This window comes from Plectrocnemia conspersa, unplaced genomic scaffold, assembly GCF_051122295.1.
Source record: "Plectrocnemia conspersa isolate PC_06_02 unplaced genomic scaffold, ASM5112229v1 ptg000012l, whole genome shotgun sequence".
In the NCBI taxonomy this organism is placed as follows: domain Eukaryota; kingdom Metazoa; phylum Arthropoda; class Insecta; order Trichoptera; family Polycentropodidae; genus Plectrocnemia; species Plectrocnemia conspersa.
The window spans coordinates 1,534,973-1,560,972 of record NW_028277176.1 but is presented as its reverse complement, the minus strand read 5'-3'; the positions used below and the strand labels follow the sequence as shown (position 1 = coordinate 1,560,972).

General features: G+C 32.6%; 1 protein-coding gene across 20 annotated transcripts in view; it reads left to right on the top strand.

Annotated features, from left to right (window-relative positions):
* The window catches only part of LOC148227917 (uncharacterized), a 463,346-nt gene that overhangs the window by 354,966 nt on the left and 82,380 nt on the right, over positions 1 to 26,000 (top strand). For 16 of the 20 annotated variants that reach the window (XM_088200610.1, XM_088200599.1, XM_088200604.1 and 13 more), the window contains 5 exons: positions 21,147 to 21,275; positions 23,062 to 23,122; positions 24,039 to 24,269; positions 24,335 to 24,532; positions 24,604 to 24,733. In XM_088200610.1, coding sequence (XP_088056736.1) covers positions 23,076 to 23,122; positions 24,039 to 24,269; positions 24,335 to 24,532; positions 24,604 to 24,733 — 606 coding nt within the window. In that variant the 5' untranslated portion in view covers positions 21,147 to 21,275; positions 23,062 to 23,075. Of the gene's footprint in view, positions 1 to 21,146; positions 21,375 to 23,061; positions 23,123 to 24,038; positions 24,270 to 24,334; positions 24,533 to 24,603; positions 24,734 to 26,000 lie in introns of all 20 variants that reach the window. The other 4 variants (XM_088200607.1, XM_088200611.1, XM_088200603.1 and 1 more) reach the window with 1 other exon arrangement.

Here is a 26,000-nt window from a genome sequence, read left to right as displayed (position 1 = left end):
TTAATTTCTAACTTTCCCCTTATCTTCATCACATCCTTTATTATGCTTTCACATGCAGACATAGTATCCACAATAGATAAAACTATTAACCGAAGCGGCCAGGATAGATACTCTCGAATATTTATTAGGGACCTAATACTAGTATATACTAACGCAAACGTGATGTTTATATTATCTTACATTTTCATACATTAAAATCGCAATCAGTATGCGCGACAGGGTGAATGGATATACGAAAGACACTGTTGACAGCCACTTCAGTAATAGAGTGGAAAACATCCAGTGGCGTGCGATAATTAGCACACTTGTCCTATCCATTACCCGCCGTACGTGTGTTCCACATCCACCTGGTGCTCCCGAGCCTCTTGCCCTATCTACTACTACTACTATCAAGAGAATACGCAATTATCCATCTCTGGAACAAAGAAGTCTGAGGGTCGATGCTCCCAGGGGCTCGCTATTTATTCCATTGTGTGAACTACGTTTTTACTTTTGGTACACGTGGAACGAGCGAGCCTAATGGAACGTGTCATGGCCGAGTTTCCGAAATTAATGTATTTTTTGTCGCCTTGATACAACTTATGTATTTGTTTCATTCAAAGAAAGAATATTGTATGTTTATACATGATATACTTTTTCACTGACATTCTAGTAAAATCATATTTAAACACTTTTATTTTTACTATCGAAAATATAATTTCGCTGACAGGTGCTAGTAAAATTATATGCTGCTTTAAATTGTCATTTGACAAGCGTGAATCATGCAGTTTTTGAACAGAAAATTGAGTTTAAACGACAGTATTGTAACGCATCATCTGTTGGGACCAAAATGTTTTAAACATGTACATGTTATAATACAATTTCACTGATATTGCCCAGTGAAATTATATATCAATTGTTTTACATTTCCACCTGCCAAGTTAGTGAAATTATATTTTTACTAGAAAAAATATTATTTCAAGCAACATATTTTTAAAGATTTTCATTAAAAAAATGAATAATTTTACATAATATTATTTAACTCTAATTACAGAATAAAAATATTTAGTTAGTCACAAGTGAATTAATAAATATATTTCCTTAATAAATTTATCAACTATTTTTAAATTTGATAAAAATTTAATATTTTAAAAAATATAATAGTTTATATTAGATTTTATACCGAATGTCAGCTGATTTCTAGATCGGTCGACAAGGAGACTAACAACTCGCCGAACGTTGTAGGTCTTTGTCATTAATGTATTATATTATATTATATTAAGGATCAATGTAATTCGCAGTTCGTAATTGATGGAAAAAAATTGTTCATACTGCTATTACCAGTATTTACATTATTATTATTATTTTAATTAATTCTCTGAAAAAATAATCCGAGTACCGCTCGCATGATTATCACTGTTTATTGATTTTCAAAACCATAGCATTCGAATACCCCGGCAACTAGTTTCAATATATTTAATATTTTAATTAAAACAAAATATTTTCAAAAATTCAGGCGCTAATTTTTTTTTTTGCAACAATAAATCTAGGATAACATTGTCTTTGACAAAAAAAATACTAAAAATATAATGTTTTTTCAATAAAAATCATTATAATAGATCGGTTCTGATGAGAAATCTGATGTCAGTAGAAAAAGTGAAAAAGACCTTAAAAAATCTAAGAGAAATTCTTTAACTCTTTTTTGGTGGGACGATTAATTACAGAAGTATGGCGAGCTTTTTAAACAAATTCGAGAGCAAATCTGAATGTACGCGTTATTTTTTCTCAAGACGAAGATTTTTTAATCCCTTCTGGGTTATGACGTGTACTTTTTAACTTAAGCTGTTAAAATGCTTCTCACGGTGGTGTCCCGTTTTAATGAAAAAACCGATTTTTTTCCTTAGACGTTTTAAACGCTTTATTTTATGACGAATTGCTATTTTTATTATTATATAGCATGAATTAATGAACCACTCTTTAATTGTGAATAAAAGGGTGGTTCAATTGATCAACCCTACAGCTTAAACCATAGATATTATTGTGTTAAAATATTGTCTATTCTAGCTCATCTACAAATTCATTGTACAACTTATTATATATATACGTATTTCATTATTATACAAGCAAGAAATATGTTTATTTATAGAGTTATATTTGCCTTCTTGGCTGACCTACTTAATACAATGCCTTATTGCTCCACCTTTCACGAGTTTGACACCTGCCATGGAGTGTTTCCTTTTGGAAACCCGACCAAGACAGATCACAGTATGATTATTTGAGCGGACAAAAGTTTTTATATCCAAGGTTTCCGAACTCAAGATAAGAGTTTCAGTAACTAGGGATTAATACTTGAAAGTTGGCTAATCCAATACGCGAAACTTCCTAGATACTTCACAGACTTGAGCTATGACGCTTTGCGAGGGATGCACTCTCCCATTTTTTGCAATCTATTTCCGAATTTAACTCTTCAACAATTACTTTAAACTTTGAAACAGCAACCCGTCAGAAACCGACTATCGTTTCGAGCGCTATTAATAGCATCTAGAACAGTGAGATACGTTCATTAAAGTTGAAATACAATTCATTACTGTAGCTTTGGCCAATTGCATGTGCCATTATCTGCGCTGGCAGGCAATGGGCCGGAAATTAATTGCAAAAGACCACTTTTTGTGTGTCCATAATGGGCCGTATTGGATTTTCAGAGAAAATTTTAGATCGTATTAAATCCGAAATTTATTGCGGCAAACAAGGACAGAAAGGGCGAGGGACCCCCAAAATTAATGAAGAAAAATCTCCGTAATTACCGTTGCAACAACGGCCTCACGGTCGTTTAATACAAATTATAATTAATGCTTTGTTGAATCGTACATTCACGCTGTAATATATTTTTTCGCAAATTTTTTTACTGAAAATATAATGAGAAATAATTTAAACAATGATCTATACTGATACCATGGTAACAATTTATTATATTAGCTTAAATATAATTAACTTAATGAGAAGTAGATCTAAAGCATATTTATAGATTCTAAAGCAATACATTACTGTCACAGTCCTGCTTATTTACTTTATATTATATTTTATAAATTTGGCTCCTTAATACGCTGACATTTCACATTGATATTTTTAAAGTCAGCTGCGAGGAGCTGGTCCGGTTCGTATTTAAGTTTAATAGTTTATGATTTTTTGCTTTCTTACCATGTATTATTTTTTATCTTACTTGTATTATATTATTTGTGTATTTTAATAATACTATGTATTGTTTTTTGACCATCGTGACTCATTAGTGTAATAATAATAAATGAAAAAAAATCGAAATACTTTCATACAGTAGTTACTTTTTATAAAAAATTTTGAGTTTAACATTTAAAAAAAGAGTGCACTGAGACTTAAATAAATTACTAGTAGTCTTAGCCAATATTAAACAAAATTAATTTAATTTTTTATCTGAATAAAATCAAATCCCACTTTAAATTTCGCATAATAGTCTCGATACGCTTATAAACAAAATTTCGTGAACCCCTACACGCCCACACAATCTCATTATTTTACATAGCATCGTTTGCAGGCTACATACGACCAAAGAAGCTTAGCTTTTTGCCTAAAATATTTAAAAACAATTTAAATGCCGGCAACTAATGAACCGGACAAATATGCAAACCAAGCTGTGTCGAATTATGACACAATTTGCATATTCCGCAGAGCTTTAATATTGCGTTTTATATCGCGAAACTTTAAGGCGGAAGGATATACTGCCAATCCCGAGATTAAAATTGCATGAAATGCTAATCCCTGTCAAGGATAAATATTAAAATTTCGCTACAAAATAATCTCATATGTATGTTTGGTTTAAACAGAATGTAGTTAGAAAAAAGGCTTGGTTTATATCCCTCACGAGTGTTTGATTCGACGTCAAGATCCCTCTTTTCTCGCTGTCTTTTTCCTTTTTTCTTCATTTATATTCTTCTTTCGAGCAACGAGAGCTGTCTGTTAGACTGGCAAATTAAACGACCGACGCATTTCACGCTCGGCGCCATTTTCTCGCGGATCGATGGGGCTTAATAGTTGTTTTTATTTTTTAACGTACAACATGTAATCGGATGACAATGTAATAGGATTTTGTGACTGCTATTTTTATTATTTATACAGTATATCAAACAAAACATTTCTTTGTTTTTTAGTACAGCTAATAAACGTATTATTAATTGCATAACAACGCATGAAGCACCGCAGGCGTTAGTAGCCCAGCAACACGGTTTTTACCGTATGGATCCAATTTAAATCGTCTGCTCATTCTTTTCGTTATCAATATCATACAATGATTCCAGGTCTCATGACGAAAATGGCATTTTATATTTTTTTAACACATTAATATATTTTTTGAATAAATAACATTAGGTAAAAGTTAACCCTTTCTATGCTACAAATAAATATAAAAATTAGCCACTGTTGCGACATATTTTCTGAAATCATATTTTATGCGAATTATTTTAAAAACACATTAAAAAATCTACTCATAATATTTACCTGATAATTAGTCGTGTTTTCTTTGCTGCTCAGTGTTGCCATATAGTGAATTTTTAGTCCAAGTCAAAAGCAATAAAATCGTACCATCGATTATAAAGCGTTTATATTAAGACTTTTTACAACAATTTCGAGAGATAATCGAATAAAGCACATCTAAATCGAATTTTGCTTAATAGGAGAGCGCAAAAAACAAAAAAAAAACCTTTCGTCGTCGCAGTGGGAACGCTCGGTAATTTAGCGTTCATACTACGACTTTTATAATAATATTCAAAATTTAATGTGAAACATATAAACCGAATTTTAACCAAAAGAAGAGCGCAAAAACGATTATCACTTCTGAGAAGCCCAAAATTCTCGCCAAAAGCAATAAAATCGTGTCAGCGCTGTCGCAGTGAGAGCGCTTTTTTTCTCTACTTCGAAACTAATAAAATAACGTAGCAGATGCTAACATTTTCCTCCTAAAATCTGAAATCCTAGAGTTCTGCAGATTTCCAAGTCTCTGCCTTAATCATTTAACTCGGACTGTATGAAAAGTTTTAGATCATTGCTACCAGGATCATATGAATCACTACTATTGTCATCGCTGTATTGCTTTTGGGTGTATCTGGAAAGCAAGTAACGGGTATTTCATAGTATTCATGTGGAACGGAATGCTAGAATAAGAAGTCCTTGCACATTACTACACTCCATTTCTTTTAACAGAGTCACTTTGCGGTCTATCCATTTCGTCATTATTCATAAACGAAAAATAAATGACCACTTTTGGTGTACGACTTATAATAACTTTGCCTGGCGCAAGCGGACCAATGAAATACCGTTGTGAAATATGAGATTAGCTTCAAAGTGACTCTGTTAAATGAAACAACGTATAATAACAGTCATCGTTATGATCTCTTGGCTCCCTCCAAACTATTAGTATACCAAAGTGAAAAGATTGATTTTTACCATGAAAGCACTGCCTTGACTCTTCCACACATATAGAACAAATTTTATGAGGAATTCAAGGCTTGTCCTGATCCCCCAACTTCACGTCAAAATAAGCAAAGTTATTTCTTTGTTGATTTTATAGTATAAATGACACAAATATAGCAAAAACAATCTGGTGAATTAACACATACTCAGGAAACCACTATCATTAAAAAAAACAAGCATAAACACTCTAAATTGCCATTTTGTAACTATAAAATTGTTTCACAAAGCTCGGAATAATATTACACGTATAATGCACAGAGTCTAGATATACACTGTAGGTGGACGAAGGGAGCGGATAGACATAGATGGAAGGGAAAATGTGTGGAGATAGGAAATCCGACAGACACCAACAGGCTAGTGAACCGGTTTTCATTAGTTTTATTATTGTAATTAGCTAGTTTCAATTAGTTTGGGGGCAAATGCTCTCTTTTTAAGTGTTACACGCCTAAATAATTATTTAATATACCACAAATATGTATATATTTCATTGTCAAATTAAGAAGTATAATTTGTGAAGAAACTGTACATGATCGATTTTTTTTGCTTAAATTCTTAGTAATCAGTACTTGAAAAAGTATTTAAAATAATATTTATTTCCATTTTTATGATGTTTAATAGCAGATGTTTTGTGATCTATTTTATATTATTGCTTATTTTTAAGATTAAAAATATTTTTCAAATCAATATACTTCTTATCAATATAAATTTATTATGTCTATTATTCATAAAAGTATTGCTTTATGATTTTTTTTGCATTATTTTTCTGGTATTTAATTTACTTGCATTTTATTGCCAAAAATATATTTTTTTACAGTCGATTTATGTTTTAATTGGATGATGTGTGGTATTAAATTTTTTATCATTTATTGTAAAAAAAACTGATTACTGTAAGATCAGATAATTGCATAATAAATCTAAGCAAATATTTTCGTTATAGTTTTGATTTACATGATCTTTCTTTTTTTTTGTTATAGTCGATTCTATCTGATGCTTAGATATGTGCATTATTTCTCTGGGCTTAAGTGTATTACAATTTTTGCTAGACATTTTATTCCTTTCGATTACCATTTTCCAGCTTTGCTTCAAAGTGAAAATAAACAATAAAAACCACACACAACTTCGTGCGCAAAAATTTAAATTCTTCCAAGTGAAATAGTGTCCTTTGTCCCGAAATTGACTCGACGTATATGAGCCTCATACGTCGTTTTCATACTCGAGAGCTTTAATAAAATTTCAAGCGCAAAACTTTCCGGGCAACATCTTGCAAATGGACTCTACGAATTTATATTCCATTACCGCCCCGCGTCCAATTTAATACATTTATACGCATGAATATGTATCAATATGCATATACGAGCCCCACGTGATTTTTCCTGGCATGAGAAAAAACAAAACAAGGCAGGTCTTTGCTCATCACGAGCTTTTCATCGCATGAAAGGGCCCCGCGCGATATTAGAGTGTCGCAAGGATATGTGTGTTATAAAGAAATACTCGAGAGATTGGAGGTGGATGAAGGGGAGGGATTTGAAGGAGGTCATGGAAAAAACAAAAGTGCTATACCACGGGTGGGGTAGTTTTCCTTGAGGGATCCTTATCTTCTCGGCCTCCGCCTTTGAGCTATAAAAATGGCTTCTTCAAGACACACGAGAGTGGTCTCGATTGAATAGGCTCTAAGATCGATGATGGATGCGAGATAAAGTGTGTGGTACTATGCAAGAAGAAAATAGTATAAAATTCCTAATATTGCAATCGAAACTGATATGACAATATAAATACTTTGATTATCACCCTCAAAAAACAGTATCAAAACTTGAAGGCTACTTGCCACTCTACAACAGTTATGTCAGAGCAAATATGTTCAAACTGTAATGGAAAAGCGCATTTGCGTCGAGATCATGGGTATATCCCCAATAGTGTTATTTATATTTTTAATTGTATCCCCGAACATTATCAATTTCGCAACCCTCTCGTTTGGGACCGTCGAACTTGGGTGAACGGTCCGCCGTTTGCAAATTTAATTTTCATCCGCGCGCCGTGGGATTGCGGGATTTTAATCCCGACCTTCCCTCAGCACTCACCCCTTGAATATTTCCGGACAATAAGCGGCGGCACAATGCAAATGTCCGACGAAAACTGCCACCCCCATTGTCCCTTGTTAAAACGGTCACGTTTGGTAAACTGATAGCCATCACGTACTACGAGCGCCACCTGAATCGGTACTGCCGACAAATAAATTGGCCCTGAGAAAAATAAGCCTTTTTTCGGCGACAAAGTATAACTGGAAGTTTTGCGGCAAGCCGAGGAATTCAGATCTGTCTCTTCCTACGTTTTGCGGGAGTTTCAACCACCTGCACAATTCGTTATAATTTAGAGGTCACTCCAACGACCATTTTAACAAATGAAATTAATAAAATTAGGCCACAAAAAATCTCACACAACAATGAAAAATGGATAATACTATTGTTATTCTACCCTTCGATACCGATCGCCTAACAGTATAGTAACTCTAAGGTTGCGGTTTCGAGCTCCGGCAGCGACACTCGAATTTTTTTATTTAAGAAAAACTGCCCCAGCTGCAGTGACATCTATTGGTTATAAATTGTATTACACATAATAATTTATAATTATTAAAATGTAGATGTCACTGATTATCAGACTTTCAATCGGGTGTTTAATACTTGTAGGTATTCATTATATCTGATTGGCTCACTCATTTGCTAGAGATTTATCCCGTTGTAACGCATTACAACGGAAGATTTATTAAAAAATAAAAATAAAATTTTAATTTGTGAATATGTCCAAGAAGTGATTCAAGTGACTCGTGAACATCCTAATCTGCAATTCACGAGTACTGCCTTGAACCAGCATTTTAAAGTATGCGACACTAGTCACAGGAGAGACATGGTGAAAAACGCAAAATACAGACGAGGAAGTTTCTTAAGTTTGGGTTAAACTCTGGTTTTTAGTCGTTGTAACTAGACTAGGGTTGACGTGGAGAGGGAAGCGGCTGCTTTCTCAGTCTTTTCCATCTGTTTGGTATGATTTTGGATGAACTTGCATGTGTCTCAAATTGAGTGTAACTGATGGCAATTTTTAATGAAGGTCCTTGTTGGAAGTGGACGATTCGTTTTTTGCTAGCCCAGTCTTCACGCGACTACAAATTACATATATTTTGATGTGTAATTAAATTAGTCTTTGCACTTAGATTAGATTAATTCGTTTAGGTTGGGTTTGGGTTTGAACAGTTCGTGTAAATAGCTTATGAGTCGTACTTACAGTAGATTAAAATAGCCACATCCTATAATATACGCATTTTTATTGTTGTCTCGCACTAAATGACACATAGCTGCCTGAATCGGAATAAATTAATCATTTGTATGTACTATACGATTTGATTGATCCAATTAAATCTAATCTGAAGTGATATTGAAATCACAAATTACTATTTTCCAGATATGATAGAAGTTGAAAAGCCCTGTAAGTTCTTATCTTTATTAATATTAAAATATAAAAACCTCAAGCTAGCTTCTTGTTCACTTCAAGCGACACTTGCAGCAAACCGACGCTCTGTATATTATTATAGAGACAATAAATTCCATCCGCATTCTGTCGGAATCTAGATACATAAAATATATAAATATATACATATGTATATACCATATACATACATACTTATGTAGTATATATAGAATCAATTTAACTAAAAAATATATGTATCGTGTAAATTTTTATGTCGATTTCAGATTTATCATTGTTTTTATTAGATATTATTAAATTTATTTATTACTAGTTTTACATTGACAAAATATCAATTAAAAATTATAGAATGTTTATGATTAATATAATTTAATATTTAGTAGTTATGTATATAATAAGGGTACCTAGAAAAATATTTCTTGTCCGTTGATATACTTTCTTCTCACATATTGCTCCATTTCAATATTAAACTATGTTTTAAAAATATCATAGCTATCCTTACAGATATTACTACAGACTTATTATATAATAGGGCTGATCAAAGTATATTTAAACCGAATTTTGGTCAATATAGGAGCGCAAAAACAATTATCATTTCTCAGAAGTCAAAAATCCACATCAAAAGCAATAAAATCGTGCCGGCGCTATCACAGTGGGAACGCTCGGTAACGAGCGTTCCCACTGTGATAGCGCCGGCACGATTTTATTGCTTTTGATGTGGATTTTTGACTTCTGAGAAATGATAATTGTTTTTGCGCTCTCCTATTGACCAAAATTCGGTTTAGATGTGCTTTATTCGATTTGATAATGAAGCGTTTTTACTTTTGCAATTGCGCGATTTTATTGCTTTTGACTTGGACTGAAAGTTCACTAAATGGCAACACTGAGCAGCAAATAAAACACGACTTATTATCAGATAAATAAGATTAGTACATATTTTTTATAATATTTAATGCCTAATTAAAATATTTCGCATAAAATTTGATTTCAGAAAATATGTCGCAACGGTGGCTTATTTTTATATTTATTTGTAATATAGAAAGGGTTAGCTCGTACCTATTATTATTTATTCAGAAATTATATTACGATGTTTAAAAACACATATAATGCCATTTTTGTCATGAGGCCCGGAATCATTGTTTTCCTAGGGTCTGGGCTCGCTCTCGTCGGCTCTGATCATGATGCTGTGTTCTGGAGTTTGGATTAAACACATTAATTCCGCCGGTGCGTTTATTAAAACCACCATTCACGCAACACCGTAGATATAATAATTCACACAAACGAAATGAAAGGGGGTGATGATATCGAGTGAAAGTAACAAATCTTTCGAGAAACGCGAATTTAGCGAAGCAATCGCGCGAAAGCAGATTATAGATCGAGTTTTCGTTTCATAATCATGTATTTTTAACATTTTGTCATTAAATTGTATAATAATTTATGTTCATGGTTATCTATATTCTCCCCTATCAAAAGTCCCGCTAAATTTATCTCGATCATACACATTTATTACCCATTAATCATTCGGATGCAATTGCGACCGATAAATTCATCCCCATCCCTATAGTCTGTAGTCAAGGTTTACGATACCATAAAGTCCGAGCCTTTATCTGCTCTGGAGTTATCATCGTTTGACCGTGACGTTTCAGGGGTGTTCGAGGCACCCCACTTTCTGAGAATCTTCTAGTTTATGGCATTATTGTTGAGATAATGCACTATGTGATGTCTTATACATCTAGCGAATGTTGATGGAAGAAAAACCGAAAGTGAATGTAAAATTCTCCAAAGCTGTTTGTTTGTTTGTATAATTAGAACCTGAATGAAAACGTCAGTCGTTAAAGGGGAAATAAAAGAACATCCGCCTGACCTTTCAGATTCGTGAAACATGGTGGCGGTCCAGAGTTTCTTGGAAACGCTGGTCGTAACCCAGATTATGACCGTGGAAAAGTTCGATTAAACTTGTTTATTGTGCGTTTTAGTGTTGGTTTTTATACGTTAGCGTGTTACATTGTGTTTTTTATGGTAAATCAATATTTAGATTTTTTTTTGTTAAAAATATATAAGACACATACAACAAAACATGCAGATAATATAATTCGGTTCATATGCATTTAAAATTACAATTGTATTTATTTCATGAAATCGATTTTATTTTTAATTATTTTCTTTGACAAAATACTCATAAAATAATTATAATTATATTTTTAATGCTTGAACTACACTCTCAGGAAGTTGTCCGAACCGAAATTCAACTGGAGTCGGCCGAGGTCGCCGACTTCCGAGTAGCGGCTACACTGCCACAAATTGCATATGCCGTCCGGACGGCGAGCGTGAATGACGTCCGCACGGCGGCAGCTGGCATATTTGCGAAAAATGTGCCAAATAATCGCAATTTTTAAATAGTCATATTATTAAAATTACGCTACTGATAATTATAAAAGTTTGTGTGGGCACTCATCAATACAATATCAGTGAAAACTTTTCGGTCGTAAATTTTCAATTTACGCAAAATCTTTGTCGGATTTTGGAAAATGCCATAAGGCATAAAAATGATACTTCAGAATACGAACACCACATCTGTGACTATCCTAGAATTTGTCACCATCGATTCTAAATAAGAATTCGTTACGGGGTGATATTTATATAAACCGATCTAGGAAAATACATAACGATATTCGATTATTTTTATCAAAATCAAGTACCACTAATTATTATTTTAAATGAAAAAAATATAATAACGATGTATGTTAGAAGAATATACTATTAAAAATATAATTAATCCCATTTGGTGCCCTAAAATATTCTAAGATATCAGTAAGAGTCTGTTGAAGTCCCCGATAAGCATGTGGTATTATAACTTGACCACGTGACCACGATGCAGCGCTCGACATGCGTGTTGACCATAGAACGCCTACGCGCATACTAAAATTGAACCGAGCTACTCGTTCTATCTCAATTTGCGAAAAATCATATCATTATCTCTCTCACTCTCGTCACTTAACACGCGAGAGATCGAAAGGGGAAGTATTTCACCGCTCGCGCTCGAAAGAGCAGTAGACTGAATTATTCCCACTTTACATCCCGTTCTCGGTAACCTCGGACAACATCCGAGAGATTTTAGAGCGGGCAGAACCGAACTCGACTGAAGTAACCCACTATATTCTCCGTCCTTGGCCAACCTTGGCCAACTTCCAGAGAGTGTAGTACAGGCATAACACTTTTTATAATATACATGACTATTTTATATATTATTTTTTTAACTAAAAAAATGTTTTCTACGGTATTGATTTACAAAATGCTAATTAGTATTGTATGTGTAGTTTACTGTTGTAATTCTTTTTTTTCCATTTTGTCATTTTTGTTTTAAAATAACGGCTATTTAAAACTGTCTATTAATAGAACATTAAATTTAAATTTAAAAAAATGTTTTTATAATTATTTTTATTTTATTTATATGGGAGATATTATTTAAATACGAAAATGCTGTACGAGTACGAAATGTAGTTTTAAAGTTATTAACATGAAACTTGTAAATATCTCATAACTTACTTTAGAAAAATTGTATCTTATACTATAATATTTTTATTAAATCATAGAGAAAAAAGTCTGAAATAAAAAACTTTTTTCACACTTTCATTTACAGAAATTTACATAATTTTTGCTGCATTTCTTATGTAAATCTAAAGAACAAAAAATAAGTTTTTAAATATTATTAGACCCGTTAGATAGCCGATGAAATAAAAAATTAAGCCACAATGATGAAACACAATTTTTAGAAAATATATTCTTAGTAGGTAATAATTATTATAACAAAAATGGTTCTAGACAATCGAATAAATATTCTCAAACATATTTATATTATAATAAATATTGCCTTATCAAACCAATATGCATCTTGTTTCATACAAAAATATATAATATATCTAGAGTACTGGATCGGTTACCTACAGCAGGGAAATCAATGTTAATGGCGCCGATTCCGATACACACTAGTTAGTTGGCCGTTTAACTCTTATCCTGGCCTTAAAAGTAACACTTACTTGGCATTAACAACTTACTTCAAAAACCACAGCTCCAAATGTAAATTTCACAAATCATGGAATGCTCAGTTCTTAAACATTATTTACTTGAACATTAGCAGGTTGTGATAAATAGACCATGGTCTAATGATGATTAGATAGATTAAAGAGGGCGGTGCGTCCAGAGGCATCCAACTGCATTTGACGGGTAATTTCTCTAAGTCTAATGGGCGAGTAGTTAGTCTTAAATAGCTTATAACCTATTCTACAAGCTTTAAAACTTATCTGGATCATACCAAATAACGTATCTTATAAATATATTTCCACGCTATGAATATAGAGCAAGAACATAAAAATCTAACATCCGAATACGACATTCTCGTTCGAATGTTTACAATCGAATCCCACAATGATCTTTTCCGTGTATGTACGATACATACATATGTATGTATATTTAGGGGATGAAAATAAATTTCCTCGTCGTAACGGTATCGTTTTACGGTCATCGCTTTACAGCCGCGAGCGGTGTGTCCAATCAAGTCCTTTTTTTACGATCATCCGCAATACGTCGTAAAAATATTGGTAAACCGGAACCAACTACCGTCGGCCTGCGAGCCAGTTTTTGTTTTTTAATTATCGAGGTGCTAAATCGCACAGACCTCAGGGCCCGTTTTATTTGCATGCGAAAGTTTTAATTAGAAAACTTGACTCCGCGGGGTGCGTCATTCAATCCAAACGTAATATTTGCTTAATAAATTTTAGCATCAAAATTAATTTCAGGAGAATTTTTGGTAAACGATCTGTTTGCGATGGTTAACTTTTTGAATGGTAAAAGTCATTTACATTCTCATATTTTTTCAGAAATTAAAAATAATATAACTACATTAATAACTTAACGTACATTTAATACAAATTTTTAAAAAATACTAAATATTTTTTACATATCCTACGTATTTGTATATTTACGTTGACATTCTTGAGCATCTTACTGCACTCACAGGATGCAGAATTTACGACCCTTCCCAGTTCAATCCCAGACTGAAAGCTCAATTTGGCATACGGGACGAAATGCGTTACTAAATCTTAGCAACCCCTAGTGTGTGTGTGTTTGCCCCGCGCGTTGTTTACGGAAAAAGTTTTGCATTTAGGACAATAATGGCGCGAGACTGGGAAAATATTTTCGTTTCTGGCAAAACACCAAAGATTCCACACATATACACAAGGACACGCTAAAGGAAATGTCGTTGAACCTTCGTCTGGACGAATCCTGGAAGGTCCCTAAACCCTCTCGTACTAGGGTTGTCAGGGACAATTAACAATGTAAAAACAAACCCTTGTCTTATCAAATCGAGGTAGATAATTAGTTTGAATACTTCATGTGTAAATAAGTAAATAGAAATACACTTTCATAATTGTTTTTTTTTTACCTCACATTAGTTATTCATACATATAATACTCAAAGTGAAATTTTCATCCATTTTGGAATATCGAAGCTCATAGTACATTGACACGAATATTCACTTTGAAGTGAGGGTCATTTGAGTAGTGTAAATATTTTTATTTTTCTTATTTCTTAATGAATATTGCTATTCGAAACATATATTATGTATTGTTTGCTGTTATTTGTTGTGCCTTTTTTTTCTTTTTATCTCAAATCTCTTTTGCAACAGCTAAAAGCCGAAAAAAGCAGTCACATATAAAATAATAAAAAAAACATTTCGCGACTGCCGAAATTCCATAAATTACCCACATTTCCCAGATAATAGTATGCAACTGTGGACTTTCTCATTAGTGGGTTTTGATTTTTTTTATCTCTTTTAAATCAATACGAATTATATTTAATTTTAAGTATGTCTAAATCATATTTATTGTGTTTGCTGCAATACATTGCTGACAGTCCCACATAGCCAGTAACTAAATGAGTATTTTTGGCAGCAGGAATAATAAAAACAAATTTACTAATTAACCTACTGCCAAAAATTATTTTATAATAATCTTCAAATAATAATTTGTAGGTATATAATATTTTTTCTGTTCTCAATTACTATTTAAAAAACAGAGGTACTGGGACTAGTTGTAACTGCCCAAAATTATAAATCTTTAAATAATAATACTTTGTAATATTTTATATTTAAACACAATTTTTCTTAGCTTTTTTTCTGTATTAATATTTCTAAATTAGATTAAATATCTATTATTTGTAATGAAGACATTTTTTGAGTTTGTAACCGAAATAATCACTGAAAAAAGCTAGTAACAGTTTATTGTTTCGTTGTACAGTTTACCACACCGAAATAATGTCAGTGATGTCCTCTGGATAAATTAGCTGATTTCTTTTGTGTTTGCTGTAGTTGTTTATTCTCGGTCTCGGTCTGGTTGTCTACCGTCTTGAATCGTGTGATCATCTGCTCTCGATGCGTGTGATTGTTTCTTAAGGCAGAGACACGCCAACGTGTCGTGGTGTGACGTGACGCATCAGAATGGTTTGGTTTCATACGCCACGACACACGGGTCCACAGTGCTGTGCTTCTATATATTATAAAATGTATGAAATCGATACCATTCTGACGCGTCACGTCACGCCATGCCACGATTGTGTGTCTCTGCCTTCACCTTTGCTTGATATAGTATCAGATCTCTCATACTCTTGAGTCTGATTCGAGTCGTCTCTTTCGAATCAGAAATTGGTTGGCCAATTGCATCGCTTGCATATTCAACCATAAAAATATGTTCACGCCTCAAATAAATGAAACTGTTCGATGGGCATTAATGTAAGGGAAAGATTACTATAGCCATTTTTACGAAGATAGACGCATTTCCTATTGCATTCTTTAAGCACAAAGGGGTAGTTTTTTGTTTATTACGAGCGGTTAACGAGCGTTCTAATATATTGTATTCAGTTACGCTATTATGGTATTGAGTAATTTCTTTTGATTATTAAACCTTTTGTCAAAACGCGTTACTATTTCCTTTTCATAAGTTCGAAATTGTCGTTTGAATGATCAAAAATAAAACATTTTACTACTTTGAAATGCCTAAAATTATAATAAATATAATATTTTATATTCATTTTTAAATATTTATGCACTAATTTATTTTGTACTTGAAATATATTTTTCCTTATTGTTGTCTTTATATTTTTATATAAGATGAAATATGTGTTGTTTTTGATAAAGACGCATTTAAAAAGAGCTGAAAAAATAACATTAAGCTCTTTTTTAATAATCTTTAAATAATAATGCTTTATTATTTTTGTTTGAAAATATATTTTTATCTGAATTTAGATTAATTAAAATTTGTATTATTTTTATAAGCCTAATTAAAATAGCATAAGGGCTACTTTTAACTGCCTAAAATTATTATATTTATATATTATTTTACATATTGCTATATTCTATTTTGTCACTATTAAATTTTAAGTTAGACTAAATATGTTTTATTTTTACTAAATGCGCATTTAAAAAAAACCTTAGTAAGATATCATCGGAGCTACTTTTAGTACTATACCAAACTTAATTAAAAATATGCTTTATATGTATCTTTAAATAGTAATGCTTTATTATTTCTGGGTCTAATAATGGTATAATAAAAAAACGTAATTTTGCCCTTTTAAATTTGAAACAATTATTATGATTTATTATCGTGAAAATATATATATATATATTGAGGGCGTAGACGCAGTGATTCAGGCTTTCCCTGTGTGTAAGCAGGCTCTCTATGTAGCTAGTCTTCACAACGCAGTTCTAATTTGTCAAGGGCAGAGCTACAGCGATGGTGTCTCTATGTTTATATTATGACTTTGGATCTAGCAGGATGACATACAAAAGACTCACGCTTATCTCGCTGCGCTATTGAAGTTTCGTTTCCATTCATCTGTGTCACGTGTTGGCCGCCAAAACCCTATTTTGAAGCAGCCATTTTTTTAACTCCTCACTATTATTATATTAAACATATGTATATTATTGTATAAATACATATTTTACAGTAATTTAAATAGCTTAGTAACTAACTTTAATTGTCTTGAATAAAAATAATATTTGGCAATAATTTTTTTTTAATATAATAAAATGTATATAGATTACTTTTGAGGCAAAGGTTTGTTTACCTAAGTTTTTAAAATTAAAACTTTTATTTGGATTTAAATTTTATAATCTTATCGAATGACCCTCTCGCATTTAAATATTTAAAAGGTGCCATTAGAAAGACGGCAGTGTCACGAGATGACGAGGGTTTATCTTTTTTTTTGCCTCGGGTGACCAATATGACACTTTTCCGTATATTTTTAACGGAAAGTTATAAATGTGACACCTACCATATATAATTGAACATGCAAACGATACACCCTCTCAATATAATATGTATAATTCAAAGACCTCGAGACACGTGCGAAAACTTAGTTGCCCACCCCTGTGTCGTCTCTCGGTTTTATGTCTGACAATGAACTTGGATTTATGTATTACTGTATACGAAACACAATATAGAAATAATATTTCCTTCCATAAACATAAAAAATAGTTTCCATCTCTGCGCTGATACGCATTGTTAATTAGAAATTGTCAATGCATCCGAAGAGTCTTGATAAAGTGTCCTCGCGTTAATTAATATCCGAGTGCTCTTGAATAATTGATGTTCCCAAACTGAGTTTCCAAGTTCAATTCTGACCTTGTTTTCCCGAGAAGTTTCGGGTCTCGTCTCTGTCCCAAGGGGTTGATTATTTCGATCATCCAAAACAATCCAAAGTTTTTAACGGGACGTTTAATCTTGTATTTTTTTACCTGTTTTTCTTCTTCTTGTATTATTTTCTTCTTTTCGCTCGTCCTTAAGTCTTCTTATCCCGGTGGGTATAAATTTTACAAGGGCGTTTTATTAATTTCATCGCGACTCATTTAATTCGGTCCCGTCCGTTAAGAACCGGGAAGCTTTTCGCGAAGGAGGCTTTAATATTTTATTTATGGTCGAATTTCCCTGCAGATCCTGTTTAATTTAGACGAGTTTAACGCAGCGTCCCTTCTTGTTTTATGTGTATTTTTAATATTAAATTTTAATTGATAATAACAATGAATTAAGCTCTAACTAAAACAACACTTCCACTAAATAATCAATCCCCAAAAGGAAATGGTAGCGTAAGCATCTCGGAAAAAGTAAATCTTATTTTATTGCCATAATAGGGGTAGAAAAAATGCATTGCAGTTAGTTTTCTCTTTATTTATTTTTTTTATATATTTTAAATAATATGTATTTGGATCATACTGGAAAAATAACCAAAAAACCAGAAAGCAAGACAAAGAGCTCATATTTTTAGCACTAAATTATAACTGAGAATGAAAAATGGACCGTTTTAGATATGAGGCGGAAAGCGATGGATTAGTTTACCCAAACTCTTTTTATAACCCATAAACCGAGATTAATCATAAAAAACTTTTATTTTATTCATTTAGAATAATTTATCATAAGGCATTAATTTTATGTTATGTTAATAGTGATATAATTATTAATATTTAATAGTATGATAAAAATTATCTCAATCAATTTTACATAGTAATTAATAACTATTTAAAAATATTTATATTTAATAATAATCAGTTCGAAAATATTATTGTTGTATTTTATGAATCTTAACTTAATTTTTTTTCAAGTTTGCCGTTAAATAGTTTTTTTGATGTTCTTCTTTTCTCGAGAAATGAGAATTTTTATTTTTACTTCTTGATTTTTTCGAGAAATTTCATTAAATAAAAAAATGTTTCACTGTAGATATCTGTATATTATTCATGAACACATCTGGATGATATCATTGAAGAGAACAAGCTTTAATACAATGATGACGTATTATAATTTACTCAAATAACCGAAAGATCTACAGAGCATTGAGTTACGAAGGAAATTTGCGCTTCCATATTAATTCCCGAATCATTTTACATATTTCAAACAAAATAAAGACAAAAATTTAAAAGATTTAAGTTCGCCACCACATTTTATGGTGTAACTCTATGGAAAGCCCTCACACATTTTTTAATCTGCCGATTCCCACGCGGAGGATCTGATTATGTATATAGTTCTTGAATTAATAAAGCAAAAATAATGACGATTATTAGATGAATTGTTGACAAAAACTTGCTTACAATTTTAGACTACTTTTAGAAAATCGTGAACAATTTTTTGACATTAAAATATTTGCGACCTATATTAAAAGCTTACAAAAAAGCATGAAAATTTTCATACATCTGGCACAGACCCACCCTTTTTTATGCAGCGTTTGTAAAACGTTTAAAAATATTCGTACAATTTTAATTTTTAACATAAAAATTTTGCATCGAAAAAAATTAGAGTTGTTGATTTGGCATTTTTCTCTAAAAATACTCGAGAAGAAACACTAGTTTTGATATTAAGTTATAATTGCTCTACTTTAAGTGAGCATATATATTTTCTAAACTCACATTTAGGTTAACAATAAATTGGGTTGCATTATTGTTGTGTTTAAAATATAATTAACACTACCTACAGATTAAATTTGTTTTAACAAAGCACTTCATTTAAATGTATTGTTTTTTGCACCAATTTAATCTAACCTAAGATAAACTTTAATACGAATATTTGTGCGACTTATTTATAAAATTATTGCTTAAACCTAACATACGCTAAAGTTTATTAAACTTAGTTTAGTTATGACTTATAAATTATCATAGTTTATTAAAAACATTATTAAAGAAATATTATTTTAAAACTTCTTTAAATTTTATATTACTTTAAAAACAGTGTGAACCTAATATGTTTTTTAATAAGCATTTAACCTAACCTTACTTTACGTACAGTGGAATTAACAAACCAGTGGTTAGTTGTTTTTTTAAACAATCAATATTTATGTTAGGTTAATATTGATTTTAATAACTAAATTAACGTTTGAGTTAGATTCGATATCATTAACTCTATCATATGTAAATACATATTTTCATATGATAGTTACTATTAAGAATCTTTAGCATATTTCAACCACCCAAAATTGTCTCAGCTGCTATATATGAAGAAAAGCAGTCACCCTCTCCCCCCCCCTTTCTAAATAAAATTTTGCATACATCTAAGAAAAACATTAAAATATAATATACATATATATCGACCTTATGTGAATGTACATATATTAGTTTGCTGTCAACGGGAATATTCTTTCCACACAAAATACCCTTTTGTGTGGAAATAATACGTGATAGACAACGCGTTTAATATCGTGAGTGTGTCTACAATGCAATTGGTCTGCCAACATCCTCATCTGCAATTCGCCAAAGCTGTCTCGAACCAGCAACATAAAATATGTGACACTTTTTCACAAGGGAAATCGCTCCATAAATAATCCCAGAATAAGGCACATCAGCGAATAGTCTAGCATCTTCATAAAATCACGTCACGAGAGATCACAGCAGACAATAATTCAACTCGACACCCCAGCGAAGACCATTTCGTAGATACATAGTGATATTTTAAATATGTTAAAGAAAATAAACTGTTACCAGTCTTTCCAGCGTCTTATTTTGCTGCAAAGTCATAACCCTTCTATGTGTAAGATATAGTTCCTAATTAACTTATATGTTTTTATTTATATTGCGTCAAAGCCAACGCGTCTGCTAATTTTTTTATCTGTGCATACGTATTACCATTATAATTATGACAAAGTTGTTATGCTTTTTCGTCTTTATGAAACAATAAATTTAAAACCTTAAAGTATTATTTTCAATCATCAGAATGTTGGTTCGATTAACTTAGCTGTCATATACACGCGTTATTGTAAGTAATGTTCGCTTTGCATTGATTTTTTAATGGATTGTATACTCGTGCTGGTATGCTTTGCTTTTTACTGTATGTATGCATGCTTAAACCTTTTCCTTCAAAGCGCTCTAGAAGAGGCGTAGTATAGAGGTTGTTGTGAAATACTATTCAAATCCTCGGAAAGCCAAAGTTCTCGCTCCATAAAGAGCTGAAGTGTCGTCAAGTGTGTTTCAAATCCTAGTTTTATGGTAACGAAGGTTTGCGCCAGTCGAAACATACTTAAAAATCAGTTAATCACGATTCTTATTCTTCCAAAAGTTGGACGTGTTGTAAAGTTTCGGGGTCGTTAGCGCGACAGGAAACTTAGGGGGTGGTATTTTGCGTTGCTCGATAGTACATGAAAGCATTGTTTTGTTACAGGTGGTTGACCGTCGGGACCGTTTTCCCTCCCCCGGACGACGACTTTCCCTCTCGGAGGCTCCAGAGACGCCTCCCACGTGAGATGAGTTGCCACCACGGCGGAGAACTCCGACCAAGACTAACTTGCAGGTACAACTATCAATATTCCACCCTCGACCGACAATCTCTGCGTCGAAACGTTCGAATCTTGGCAATGAATTGAGGAACCGACCGCGCTCTGTCGTCTGGGTAATTAGATTTTTGAATTAAAGTTCGCCTAGCTGTAATTCAACCCTTGAGGGTTACTTGCTCCTTGAATATGCATTGGAATGGAAATTTTCCTTTTACTATAAAGCAAGGGGAAAAGTACGTCTACATTAAATAAAGACGTATTTCTTCACTTCGCGAATTGTCCAATAACATTATTTTTAATTTCAATCCCTATTTGTTATATTCTTTATTAGTGATTCATATACAATTGATGATGTGAACATTGTCACTTTTTTAATAGTTCTTCGAAAAAGCTTGGGCGATTGGAAGAGAAGACAAATTAAGTCTCAATCGCATTAGTGCTTAGCTCCACTTCCAATATATCCATTTAGTGTAAAACTTAACTCTTGTTAAGCGACCGTCTAATAATTACAAATGATAGAAAATGTCCAGATGGCCACTCTGGCGATCGATAACCAAAGGATAGAAGAACAATTGTATTATGCGCAGGATATATATTTCCAAATTAAATGTATTTTTTTACTGCAATAAAAGGTGATTAACATCTCATAATAAATGTGCTATTTAGGTGGTCCGTGATAATATTTCTAAATATAAACGCAATTTTTTAGTCATAAGATCTCTCTCCCATTGTTTTCTTGTGTGGTAATATACTGTATATATTGTTCGACTTTCGAGTCTTTTGATTTTTTTTCTTTTGTTCAAATTGTTTTTAGAGTGGCCTCTAAATTTTGCAAGTATTTGCAATCCCCACAGATTATTGACCCATTTCTTAGTTAAAATATAGGACATTGCTTTAAAAAATATTTATTTATGATTTTGAAATGATTATAAATTTTTATTATTACATGGTAATAAAAGCTACATTTAAATGCGCCACCTAACACATTTTTGTTTTTTTATTTTAAATTATTTTTTCGTGTAAGTTTCTAATGATAAAATTAGAAATATATGTATATACATATAATGGTTTAAAATCTCACCACCACTAACAAAATTAACCGTTTAAACGGTGAAAGCTATACGACGCCCCGATGGTAATTAACAACTTACACAACAAAGCCTCTGATAAGAGAAAGGGTGGTTAAAACAGCGTTAACTTCTCATGGCACGAATATAATGAACATGATGTATATTTTTAGAGAAATTTTACGAACATTAATTAGGTATTCTATTAAAATTGTGGCATGTTTCACTGAAAAGAAAATCCATCCCAATCTTTTCAACTAGTAATGAATTTCAAAATAAAAAAATGTAAGTTAATATTTTTAATGCTTCTTATAATATTTAATATAATAGTTAATTGATAAGTATTTATTAAAAAATAGTATATAATTACCAGTTAATTATAAAACATATTTACATTTTAAATACATTATGTTATGAAAAAAATGTAAATTAGTATTACCCTCTGTGTGTGTTTACACAGCGGCTATTTTACACATTTTCTTCCCTCGAAAGAAAAAATAATCGTGTTCCATAATTGCCACCCCGTTTACTAGGGAAACAAATACCTATTAATTATTGCCTAAAACACAGGGCACTGTTATTGCTTTATTTGATTCATGATGACACTTTTATTACAACAGATTGTCCCCCTCTGCGTGATTCCAGATAACAAATATTTACACAATAAAAATTAACAAAGCAAATAATACCTTTTTGATGATACTTTGCAAATAAAACGTGCGTTTTATTCTTTCAGACCACCACATTGACATGGCAAGTGCTGGGATGCTGCACAAGGGAAGGAACACAGGACCAGAGTGAGTATAGTTTTACTACTTTTTAATATAAAAAAAGCTAACATATTATACTAGTTGCTAAATTTATACTTCAAGATTTTGCCTTTAAGCGATGAGCTGTTATACTAGAAAGACATATGTATATAATTAATATTTGCATACTAAGTATAAAAGTAGCGGTGTTTGGTTTGTGACTTTGAAGAATCTGTAGGTAAAATATATAACGTCGCAGTGGAAACGCTGGGTTATCTAGCGTTCATATTAAGACTTTTTAATAACAATATTACCACTTACAACAAGTGAAAATCGAATGAAGCACTACACCGAATTTTGCCTAATAGGAGAGCGCAAAAAACAATTATCCTTTCTCAGAAGTCAAAAATTCACGTCAAAAGCAATAAAATCGTGCCGTCGCCGTGGCAGTGGGAATGCTCGTTACCGAGCGTTCCCACTGCGACGGCGTCGACACGATTTTATTGCTTTTGACGTGAATTTTTTACTTCTGAGAAGTGATAATTGTTTTTGCGCCCTCCTATTGACCAAAATTTGGTTTGAATATAAATATTTTGATCAACCTTATGCTTACCAATTGGCGTCCAAAAGCTGTCAGTTTTACACTACACAATCACTTATAGTAAATAAGGTTCAATAATGTTAACTAGACCAGTTCGAAGGGCTTAGACTTCTTCAGCTGTCTTTTCAAGTTGTCCACATTGAGGAGTTTGTTGCTTTGATGTTGACGTGCTGTTGGAGCCTCATTTCATGTTTAGCAGCAAAAGGTTTTATAGCACAAAAGTCTTAATATGATAAACAAGCGTTTCCACTGCGACACAACGATTTTACCACGACCTGCTTTTATGTAACATTTTTTTTTATTAAAATGATCATTCAAAGAGTAAAATTTTCTAATACTTACATGTGTTTTATATAATTTCAGAAGTGGCGACGAGGTGCAAAGGTCTTTGGAGTTGCTGGATAGCGTTTTGAGTGAGTTTGAAGAAGTGGATAGGGTCAGTGTCGGAGGCAACGTGGGCGGTGAAGTGCAGGCGGGGGGTGGAGGGGCTGTGGGCGGTGCGACCACGGCGTCCGTGACGCCGGATGACGACAGCCCCTCATTGGGTGGACACCAGTCGGAAGACGATGGATACATGAGCATGAACGGCAGACGGTAACGTATCCAAAATTGAAGCTCACCTTTGACAATTTTCTACCTTCAAATGAAATCATTTCCAGAACCAAATTTGCTTTGAGTTTCCGTCCAACTGAGGAAAAGGGTGAGCCGGTCATCGCAGCTGAAAACACATCTGAAAAATCACCGTCAAATGTGTCCGATGTGAAAACGACTTCGCTTGAGTCGGAATGCAATGACGAGCCGCTTTCGCCGCCTCCGCCTTCGGAAGCCGAACGAATCATATCTACTTTGCTGCCCAAGTACGTACAGTTTGATAAATTATGATAAAATATAATTTAAGAACTGATATGATTACATATGACACTTTCAGAGTATCACCATCCAACACATCAAAAAAGATTGTCTCACCAGAGAAAACCAAACCGTTGTCACCAGTAAAAGATGAAAAACCCGTTAACATTTACATTAAAGGAACTACCAGTTCCACACAGACCACTTTTGTAAGAATTACATTTTATTATATGTACATATATAAGATGGACCAAAAAAGATGTAAAAAAATATTTTTATATCTTAAAATATACTTTAAATAGATATTTTATGAAGTATATTTTAAGATAGATATGAAACATATGTACAGTGGTACCTCGGTATACGTCCGCTTTGGAATAAGTCCAACTTGGTATACGTCTTGTTTGGACGAGAAATATTTTGCTTGGTATAAGACCTTCGTTTGGAATACGACCCGCGTGCGTGCTAGAACTTGTATGAGTCAAAAAGACACATTGCGCATGCGCAACTTGTATGAGTTACAACACCTCGCGAAATACGTTTGGTATAAGTCCAAGGAACTGAAACGGATTAAGGACGTATACCGAGTTACCACTGTATATTATTTTAGTAGTAGGAAAGAAAAAGAAATGCTAATATTATATTAAGTAAAATACTATCGCTCGTATTATAAAAAAAACATTGTTTATTTTCAATCTCCAAAAATACTTATGTTAGAACAGTGATTCCCAAAGTGGTCTATATCGACCCCCAGGGGTCTATGATAACCTGCAAGGGGTCTACGTCAGCGAAAAAAAATTTGGGGGTCCATAAAATAAAAATAGGGGTCCACTGAAGTGGATCTCAACAACCACTGATAGTACCTATCTACTTACATTAAAATCTTATAAAATAAAGACATACATTATTTATAAAAGTATCTATGAAGTAAAATATTTATTATATATGTTTATAAAATTGTGTAAGTTGTAGGATGTAGGCATTCGCTTTGTGGTCGCAATACATTTTGAACTTGTAAAAACCTGCACATAATGATATACCACCGTGATTCTCAAAGTGGTCTATATCGACCTCTAGGGGTTGACGACGACCTGCAAGGGGTCCATGTCAGTGAAAAATAAAATTGGGGATCCCACACCCACATTTACATCTGATGTAAATGTGGGTGACTTTATTTTTGGCTTTCAATGAATGGAATAATCCACATACACAGATAGTAGAAATCTTTCAAAGTGAGTAGCAAGATACCAGCTGTCAAAAACACATTTGAAGTTGATGAATTTGCAAAAAATCAATATCAAGCAAGCAGGGGGTCTACCAAAAACCGAAAAACATGGCAAGGGGTCTACGACACAAAGAAGTTTGGGAACCTCTGTGTTAGAACATAACACAATTATTGCGTTTTTATCATTTAATTTAATATATTGCTGAAATTTCGTATATATTTGCTGTTGTTAATCAACGTTGCCTAAAGAA